Raw genomic sequence first — 10,551 nt, forward strand, 5'->3', positions numbered from 1 at the left:
CCACACACACCTTTATAAAGACATGTCATTTATCATGTCGACAATTTAACGCAATTTGGATAAAGAGGATACATTTAGTGCAGCTACCGTGTAAAGCATCCTCTCTTCAGGTGTTACTTTGCAGTCTACACTGTCCAGATCTTACCTCATCACTGGAGATCATCGCCTCTCCACACAATCACAAACACAACAGTCACTAACATTGTGTGACTGAGCACATCAAACCCACATTAAAGAACAGATCATAGTGTCTTTACTCAGCAGCAGGACTGTCCAGGACCATCATCTCTCCCTTAGAATAGACGAGACGTCTTCTCTCTCCGTCATCAGATCGGCCTCCAGTTTGCAAGCCACAGCAGGCGGGTGTGCTCTGTGGGGTTCTGGGTCACTTGGTTCCGAGTCGAGGGGGAACATTGGAGCGTCTGTGGTCTCGTGTCCTTGGACCTGAGCCCTAAAGCTGTTTGTGTCGGCTCGCTTCCTCAGGGCCTAATTCACACGCACTAAGGAGATTGACAGACAGCAGAACTCTGCTCACACTGACCTATTAAACAATTAACATGACTTATTTACATCTCTCCTATCTACGCATCTATCTGCCATCATGTCATTACGAGGTGGTTCATCAGACACTCTGAGACAGGTTGTGAGCTGCTCTGAATTTAGATTACTAAGCTGATCTTTACTTCACGTTTTGCCTCGGACTGAGTCCAAATGTGTCACCAACAGTACAAACAGTGTTTCAGATGAATGTCCTGCCTCATCTCAGTGCGTCATCAGAGACCGTTCACATCCAGCACAGGCGGACCAGTCAAAAGCTGAAAAGTACATGTAGGCTCTAAAAGTACAAATATTCTCTTGTTGAAGTGCACTGTGAGGTAAATCCATATGAAAGAAAAAAAGTGTCTCGTTATTAAAAGATCCTTTTAATAACAGGATCCTCTATCTGCCTGCTCATCTCTGTGTCCAAGGCCATTTGTTTTGTTGAAAGTAACTAAAAAGTAGTGTATTAATTACTTTATTACTCTATGCAGACAGTAATATTGTAACGTAATATATTACTTTAAAATGAAGGTAACTAGTTATATATCATATATTGTATTTTGAAAGTAACTTGCTTATCTGGCCTATTAAAGCTAACAATTGAATGACCTGTGACTTTAAATGATGTAGATGCTCTTTTCAAACACTTTGTGATTTCATGATGCTACAAAACACAACACTACAATGAGAGTCTAATAAATATTACAAATAATATAGATATGATTTTTCAGGGTTTTGCAGACTTTTTAAGCAAAACTATTTGTCAACAAAATTTACACTATATATTTGGACACTTCCTGCAGACTAAGCTCTGGCAATAAATTGGCAGACGGATTACGAGTCACAGAGCCAGGGTGCAAACTTTGACTCCTCACCTTACTCACTCCAACTTAATCCCCGATAGACAACGTGCGTCGAATGAACTGAGAGGAGGTTAAGTTCAAGTTTTATCTGCCTGCTCTGGTTGTTACAAGCTGTCGACTGTCAGGGAAAAATATTCACTCAACGTCTACTTACTATTTTTTGATAATGGCAGTAATTTAAGATCTAATCAAACAGTGACAGCAACTTTGAGCTAATGAAAAAGTAGAAAAAACAGACTAAGATATTGAAATCCTGTACTAGTCTTTCAAAAAAGAATATAAAAATGAATTAAATATAAATTTTAATTAGATACCTGTAGGCCTGACAAGGTACAGTGGTGGTGGTGCCCGATACATGCCATTCGGTCTGAACCTATTATCTAATGTTAATGTAAGTATAAGTGTCTGAGCCTGTAATCAACATGCTGGCTCCATTGTTTGCGTGTTGTGTGATTTTCTTTGACCTGAAAGCAGCCATCTGCTGTCCCGCCGTCACCGCCTCTGTGGCTGTCAGTCAGACTGGAAGAGACGAGGAATTAATCAGGCCAATTACTCCCATGCTGAGATCTAGGTGAGCAGTGTGACGTCGTACTGGAGGAGCTGAGCCAATCATTGTGATTGTAGATCAGGGGTCACATTTTTAAAAATTAGTGTTTGTGTAGGTTGTCAGAGTGGAGTCATATCATCAACGGCAAATCTATACTTTTCAAGAATTAATGAAAAAGACGGGATGAGATGCCAGAAAGTCTTAAGAGTCTGACAGGAAAAGAGGTGTGGTCTTCCAAGAAAACCACAACAAAGCTGAAGGAGGGGAGGCGTGGAGAAGAGACAAGAGAGGTTGAGACAATGAAGGAGGGATAGAAAGCACTGAGCTCCCCTCTGCTGTAAATCTCTTCAATCTGATCAGTGTGAGAGGCTGACTAACTCACCAGACTACAACAAGTTCACAGTGTGGATACACAAGCTGCACTCACAGGGACGCCAAGGTAAGGATGCTTTCTCAATGTTAAGTTAACTGGAACAGAGTGTTAATGTTGTCTTATATTACCTCAACGGTTAGTTAAGAGCCATAGAGAGGTGTTGTATTTACCTTTTAGAGGCAAAGACAACAAAACAGTCCAGAAATGTGAACATCTTGTTAAAAACAATAAATGATAAGTAGTTAATTGTTAAGTTTGTAAAAAAAAAAAGCTAGTAACATGTTTTTGGGGATGGTTTGATGATGGCTTATTTTTGTTTATTCATTCTTTCCTTAAACATGTAACTTACACAGTGAGTGAAGCCAGTTGAGGGATCCCCAGTGATGTGGTTGCCTGTCAGATCTGACTGAATTAAAGGACGTAGTTAGAGGGATGATGGATGCTTGCATCAACATGGTGTTTTCAACTCCAGTACTGGTGCTAGAACAAGTTTCATATGTTTCTGTTTTCTCAAAATGTGGTGTCAATGGAAAATTACTTCATCTTAAATCATTTAACTTTACAATATAACATATTTTGATTGATGGATGTTTAAGAAATAGGCTGCAGAGATTCCAACTACTGTAAGGGGCAATAAAAAGTAGGAATCAGAAAATACATACGAAGGGTTTAATTGCAAAAAAACGTCTTCCTGATTGTTATTTCTGTGCTTTATCAAGTTGTTTTTGGGTTGTTTTGATGAGATATCTCTCTTTTTTTAATTTCCTTAATCATGTTTTATAAATTGTTTAAGGGAATTTTAATCAAATTGGTGTTGTTTTTTTCATTGGAGGAAAGTCTTTTATCAGTTTTTGCAAATAAACTCTTCAATATCTTCACTCACTGTCCCAATATGTGAAGCTAGCCATGACAATGTACTAGACTGTTTGTGTGTAATAATATTTTAAGGTCGAAAAACTACTTAGTGTTGCTTTAAAGTGTAAACGTGAAAAAAACGTTACTATATAATAAAGCAGGGATGAACAGTGGCATTAAACCAGAGACACGAGCAAGACTTTTTGTGATGACTTTGTGTCCAAACAAATTCAGGGAGAAGCAGCAACTCGCCACACAAAATGATGCTGACATTAATCTTGTAATGCAGCTGGATGATTATAGTTTTTCTCATCCAGAAAGAAGCTTGTTTGTTTACAAACAGATGACTTCATTTTGTTAACTGTTTTTTAATCACAGGTCTAACTGCCGTTGTCAGTTTTTAATTTAAGGACTAATCGCACTACTTAAATATCCACCTTGACCATATGGTGCAGGGATGGTGCACGACCCCAGTGTTCAACACGGATTACCACCCACACACACAAGAAGCATGTAAGGCTGAGAAAGCCCACTTATCTCTCGCTAAGGAAGCACAACAACTGCTTGCAATTAGGTTAATTAAGTGACCTGTGGGTGGTAATAAACCTAGGGCTAAACTGTGGAGATTGGGTGTGACACGGTTCTGCACCTCGACCATCTGTCTCTCTTCTAAGCCTCGTAAATCACAACTGCAGAGGCAGAACATGTTCTTGTTCAAGGCTTGCCTCCCCTTTATAATGATAAGAACGCTACTGCGATCTGAGTGATTCTCAATTAAAAAGCATACAATTATTTTTGTTTGGTTTCTGCAGCACAATTAATCTTGTTTGGCATTAGCTTTTGAGGAGATTCCTATGAAGGCAGACATGATCTTTGTCATGCAAATGAGTATATTTGTAAGTATTTTTCACTGTTTCATTATTGATAAAATGCAGTTAATCATGTATGAACTATCAACACAAACACACACACATTGTAGAGAGGCTGGTCACTGTGAGCAACAGGTGGTCAGCGAGGTTTAGCTGCCACATCACGTGTGTGCCATTTTCGAAATGTCGACCCTGTATAATGAAGGACGTGTTCGAGTAGAGAGGACAGCATGCCTTTATGATATAGACATAGGGGATGTAATGGAAGCACTTAGACTCAGTGTAACGTTTGGGGGTCATTTTAGGATCCAGAGTATATTTCCACCTGTGCTTTAGTCTCCTATACTACTTTTTATTATCATCCACCAAATTGAACTCATGAATTTATACCCTTGAATAAAAGTTTGACTGGATTATAGCGTTCCAGAAAGTCAAAACCATCAAACTAACTCACCCTAAAGGTACCAGCAGAAGTCCCTGGTCCGGTCAGGATGTCACACCTCTGATTTGGACTAATCCTTGTCTGGGCAGGCTTTGGTCGTTCTGGCTCATGCCTATGCCATGTAAGGTTACTGGTCAGACAGACTGCAGCTAACAGGGGCCGAGGACGTCACACTGAGGTGTTCATCTACCATCACATCCTGCTGAGAAGTGAAGACCTTTATATCTGTCAGCTGGTCCTAAAAGTGTCTCTTCCTGCTGTCGCTTTTGCTCAAGGGAATGGACACTTACAAGAACAGCAAAAAGCAAAAACAGACATTTTTTACTCTGTCTGTTTACCTGTAGATACAATTATAGGGTACTGGGACAAAATATTGGTAGACTAAAAAGAAAAAAAGATGCAATCCAAATCAGCAGGAGCCTTATAAGCAGGAATAGAGCTGAATCAATACTTCTCTGACAGAGCAGGAACAAAAAGCTGAATTCCTCATTGCACAGGTTATTTTATTGTTGTGTTCACCCTCTGTGGTTACTTCTAAAAAAACTTCATATAAAATGTGATGTTTCATTTTGCAGGTTTATTCCATTCCTCACAGACGGAGAGAGAGACGAGGCAAAATCCAGAATAAAACCAATTCCCTAGCGTGACAAAGACGACAACATTCTGAAGACAAAACGGTGATTTCGACTCACAGATGAGTGGATACTTTGTGGATGGACATCTTAGTTATACCTGATGTCTGCTTTACAACAACAGAGAAGTCAACGCAGCCTTTACTTCAACTGGCATCACACATTTTGAAGTGAAGCCAAGCTCCTTAGTCTTACCAGCTGAACTGTGGATGGAGATCATGAGTAACTCTCAGTCTCTCCACCTGTTCCTTCTGCCCATTGTTTTTTATTTACTTTCACTCCTGTGCCCCGCATCTGCCAGTTCAGGGTCTGACTATGACTACGGAGCCCACCCACGCTTTGTTTGCACCCCTATTCCCATGGATGCAGACCCTGCCTGCTTCCCTGCAGCAGGTCCAAGCGCAGGACCAGGAACGGGCCATCAAAGTGCACCTCCTGCTGGCTGGTGGGGGGCGAGCGAAGAAGCCAAAGCCACCATCCTCCACCTGAGGGAGAGCCTTGTCCAGCAGAAAGAGACCATCCTGGACCAGAGGGAGACCATCAGAGAGCTGACAGCCAAGCTCACCCTGTGTGAGGGCCTTGGACGGGGCGCGGTGCCTCACGACGAGCACCACGGCACGGCCTCGCACTCCCATCACGCAGGGGGGGGCGGTCATCATACGTACACCACCGACAACGGGCACTATAGCAACCAGCATGGTCACCATGGTAACAGCAACCTCATACCGGACTCACCTCACTACCCCTCGGTGGGGGGGCAACGATCTGATGGAGGCCACAGCAGCAACAACCAGGGGAAGGATAAACATGTGACACCAGGGGACTTCACATCATCGCCAGAGCAGATGGAGAGGATGCTGCATGCGCTGAAGGAGAGGCTGGAGAACCTGCAGGTGAGCAGCAAACTTTTTCAACTTTATACTGGGAAATTAACATTACTATAGAACAAAAATATAGAGGAAGAGCATAGAAATGAAAAAGTGAGTTTTAAGGAAATATGTTAAAGCTGAGGGATAGAAAAAGAGTTGGATGTAGGGGGAGGCTCGTGATGTGCAGCATGCCCATATATGGCTCTTCCTTGTTTGGACACATTAATGCTGTCGTCACCGGATTGTTCGGCGAATAATCAAGTCCCAAAGCGATGTGTCGGCTAAGTACTTTAGACAAAGGAACAATGACTTACTTAATCGCATAAAGCCACTCACTACATTAGCAAAAGAGTCACTCTGAAGTCCCTCAGTGGGCAGCAGCCAGCTCAGAGGATGTAAGATAGCTTATGGTGGATCGACTGTTAAGTTTTGGTGGAAATGTGGATCCTGTTTTTTCTCTTTAGTTTTAACTGTCTTGGCACATTTATCTGTGCTTTCCTGCTGTCTGTCCTCCTTGGATCGTGATCACAGACAGATGTCAGGAGCTGTGAAGTGTGTAGGAGGGGTTGGGGGCTGTTGAGGGCGGCACGGGTCTAACATCAGCAGTAATTATCGTGATCTCCCTTGACACACTGGTAATCAGGGCACGCACCAGGACAAAGCCTGGATTACCTGAGAGGAAGAGAGGCAGAGGCAGATACAGGAAGACGTATAGACCTGACTATTGTATTTGACAAACAAAATTATTGGTGAATGTAGGAAGTGTTCTGTGAGGCTTGTAGGTGACATATAAGCAGATTTTGTGTCCCTGCAAAACCACCACGGACACCTTTGTTCCCTCTGTTGTAAAAGACAGGAAATACTCATTGTTATCAAGACTTCACCTCACCTTTGTTTTTCACCTCAGCAGAAAAGGAACACATCCATGACCTACTCCAGCTCTCTGAAGGAGCTGCTCCAGAGGAAGATCAACGCTCTGGAGCAGCAGCTGCACCATCGCACCTCCGCCCTCAACAGCCCTGACCATCACGATGATGACGGCAGCCACAGGAACGACGGAGACCACCACGATGATGACGATCACCACGATGATGGACACTCCAACGACCACAAGGACGACCACAACGACAGCGATCACAGTCACGGCGGGAACCACACGGACCATGACGACGACAGCCACAATGATGACCATCACGATGCAGACAGTGACCATGACGACCACGATGACAGCCACCATTATGATCATGATGATCATGACGATGATGATGATGATGACCACCACCACAGTAATGAAGCAGACAATCACAGTTACCTTCCACACACAGGATACAGAGCTCCAGGGCCACATGTTGGTTTCCACTCCAATAAACTGGAAACAATGCTCAACCAGCTGCACCTCGCAGGTACACAACCACTTAAACATGAATCTAACATTTTCATAAAACAAAACGGCAGTGACGAATATTTCAGAGTTCATTCTTGACCTGGGAAACCTTCTAAAAGAGCATTTGAGATCTTAGGTTGTTTTGTTAACCGCTGTTGGTCGAGAACAAACTGTGACTTTTATTATTTTTAAGTCAACGTGGATGCGATGTACCTAAATTGCTCAGAAAAATGTCAATTTGAGTTTCTACAATACAATTTCATGAAGACTAAACTCATTCTGCTGAGGAAGCGTGTATGAAACGGTAGAAAGCTGCAGAAAAGTTACCAAACGGACTTCTTCTTTCAAAACAGGTTCCAGGAAGAAATCCAAGAGTCCTGATGCCTTCCAGATCAGCTTCCCCATGAGAACCAACTACATGTACGGGCGGATGAAGAGGACTCTGCTGCAGGAGATCTTCGCTCTGACTTTGTGCCTTTGGATGAAGGCAGGCGCGGGGCCCGGCCTGGGGACGCCCTTTTCCTACTCTGCCCCCGGACAGGCCAATGAACTGGTGCTCATCGAGTGGGGGAACAACCCCATGGAACTGCTGATCGATGACAAGGTGAGAGGCAATAAAAATTAACTATTTTACACGTTGACGTTTACAGCTGAGTTGCATTGTGGGTAATGTAGGTCCATGGTTTTGGAAAGGAAGAAGTGTGCAATAAAAAAGGTGAAATTTCTGGTTCTGCTGTTTCGATTTCAATCCTTTAATTTTAAACTGTGCATAATGACTCCAACAGACGTGCAAAGCTAGACCAGTGGACTGGTTTTCGAAAATGTTTTCTCGCCTACATTACCCACAATTCATCTTAGCCAGAGTGACATCACTGTAGGCAATTTATCAGAACTCATTTTCCTTTCAGTTTCTTACTGTGAGTGACAGGAGATGTGTTTCTTTTCTCAGTTTTTGGTTATTTCACATTAGGTATTTCTATATTTTTCTCTGTGCTCGTCTCACTGGTTTGAAGTGGGTGGGGCCATGTTAAAAATAGGTGATGTCACATACTTCTGTGAACCAATCAGGATTTAGAAACATTCAGAATCTGATGACAGTCGGTTGTTAAAAAACCACATCAGCTGAGTTGTGTTAAACTCCTTAAACAATATCCTTAAGTATTATTTATAAACTTTGACTGTTACCTAGTGAATCAAGTATGAGTTTACATGAGGATGCAGTTACAAGTTTTCTGAGTCTTATATCTGAGTGTTTTAGAGGCTCATTCTGGCTTACATCTTTTATTTAAAAGCAGATCTGAAAAAGATATTTGTCCTGTGTGCCTGCTTCTGTACTTGACTGTATTATCCTAGGATGTATATATATTAGTGTCTCACCATCTTCATTATCCCCAGGCTGTGACACTCCCCCTGTCTCTGGGTGATGGGAAATGGCACCACGTGTGTGTGACTTGGTCAACACGGGACGGACAGTGGGAGGCCTACCAGGATGGAGTGCAGAAGGGGTCCGGGATCAATCTTGCCCCCTGGCACCCGATCAAACCTGGAGGGGTCTTCATTCTAGGACAGGAACAGGTAAAGACAAAGACACTCATTCTCAATGCACGTTGCAGTTGCAGAAAAATACTGGCTTGTATTCAAGAAGCCTTTTTTCATTTTTATTGTGGATTCAGTTTTCTAAAATGAGTTTCTTTAAACAAACATGATGAAAACTCCACATTCAGGATAACATTTGGCCTGACCACTGACCACTGACTGCTTACTGTATATATTATTTCAGATTTTACAAAATCTTCAAAACAGAGCAATTACAACTCTCACCATTGACTGTTCTTTGCCCTCTCTTCATCAGGACACTCTGGGAGGCCGTTTTGACGCAACTCAGTCATTTGTGGGTGATATGGCAGACCTGCACATGTGGTCGCATGTCCTGACTGCCAGCGACATCTACAGCCTGGCCTCCTGCGGCAGCCACCTCAGAGGAGACGTCATTGCTTGGTCCGACTCGGAGGTGGAGCTTCGTGGAGGCGTCTCCAGATACCCCTTTGAGCCCTGTCACTAAAAGGCGTTGACACCAATGAAGAACTTGGAGATATCCTGGAACATACTGAGAACATTTAAAATGTTTCACAGCTGCAAGATTAAAACAAAAGTCCCTTTGACTTTCAGTCATTTTTCAGGATGATCACTCAGTGGCACCAACTCCTCCAAACCCAGCATCAATGCCTTCCTGAACTTAATCAGTGACTTTTTCTTAAAAAAGAAAAATAACAATACGTTCAATCTGTGTTTACAGATACTGTATAGGGACTTAGTGGTCTTGGGCCTTAGGTTTTGGACTCCACTGTAATCATGAGGTAGTGTTTTGTTTTAAACAGACAAGTGCTGTATGTGACATATTGTCATATTGTTAATAATACTGTAGGGTCTGTGTGTTAAAATGAACGGACCTTACGTGGGTTCTGTGGTGGTGAAGTGTTGTTAGTCTGAATGATATTCATAGAAATGTGCTGAGAAATCAATTTGTAATCTGGATGATCTTTTTTATAAAGGTTTAAACAGGAAATACAGCTAATTTACCAAAGAAAATGTAGAATTGATTTGTGTTATCCTGTATAATTTCTATGTGTCATAGATAGATCGTTGTTTTGTTTCAAGGGAAACACTGAAAAGCCTGTCAGACAGAATCTAGTGTTTTTACAGCCTCTGCTGGTTTAACATGGACTCTCGGCATGATATTATAATCCAGCAGTGCGGCTTCAAACAGTAACATTTTATTATACCTGTTTTTTAACAACTTTTTACATCTGTTTCTTCACTGAACAAATCGCTGACCTTTCTCACTTTTTTTGTCTCCAATAAATTAGATCTATCTTTTTTGAAATGATGTGTTTTGTGTTACCAAGTCATTGCACTGTGGCTTTTTAATGTCTGAAATGATCTGGCCTTGACTGTATATTTGTTATTGTACTGTATATAAAACACTGAACTCCGGCCGGGTATCTTTGTATGTAAGTTGTGTGTTTTTTTTCTTCAAGTGTTATGAATGTAAATAAAAGTGTGAAAGATAGCGTCTCTGTTGGGCTGTTTACTGGTTATCATGGACAGCATTAATCACTTTAACTTCACCTGCTTCATAAGCGTACACAGACGAGAGACTGGAGGGAAATATTACAA

The 10,551-nt window shown here is 42.0% G+C and overlaps 1 protein-coding gene across 1 annotated transcript; it reads left to right on the plus strand.

Annotated features, from left to right (window-relative positions):
• Window positions 1–1,735: 1,735 nt before the first annotated feature.
• On the plus strand, window positions 1,736–9,569 carry LOC311259940 (neuronal pentraxin-2). The gene is made up of 6 exons (XM_084357376.1): window positions 1,736–2,389; window positions 5,065–6,014; window positions 6,901–7,393; window positions 7,728–7,978; window positions 8,770–8,949; window positions 9,227–9,569. The coding sequence occupies exons 2-6, from the start codon at window positions 5,331–5,333 to the stop codon at window positions 9,434–9,436; spliced, it is 1,818 nt and encodes a 605-aa protein (XP_084213502.1). The 5' UTR covers window positions 1,736–2,389; window positions 5,065–5,330; the 3' UTR covers window positions 9,437–9,569.
• The last annotated feature ends 982 nt before the right edge of the window (window positions 9,570–10,551 follow it).

The sequence above is a fragment of the Pagrus pagrus genome (genome assembly GCF_965226575.1).
Source record: "Pagrus pagrus genome assembly, chromosome: 7".
NCBI classification, from domain to species: Eukaryota; Metazoa; Chordata; class Actinopteri; order Spariformes; family Sparidae; genus Pagrus; species Pagrus pagrus.

Coding starts and splice junctions, on each gene's coding strand:
- LOC311259940 (XM_084357376.1), top strand. CDS start 5,331: ATGGAGATCATGAGTAACTCTCAGTCTCTCCACCTGTTCCTTCTGCCC. Junction 7,979..8,769: donor AACTGCTGATCGATGACAAG/GTGAGAGGCAAT, acceptor CATTATCCCCAG/GCTGTGACACTCCCCCTGTC. Junction 8,950..9,226: donor TCATTCTAGGACAGGAACAG/GTAAAGACAAAG, acceptor TCTCTTCATCAG/GACACTCTGGGAGGCCGTTT.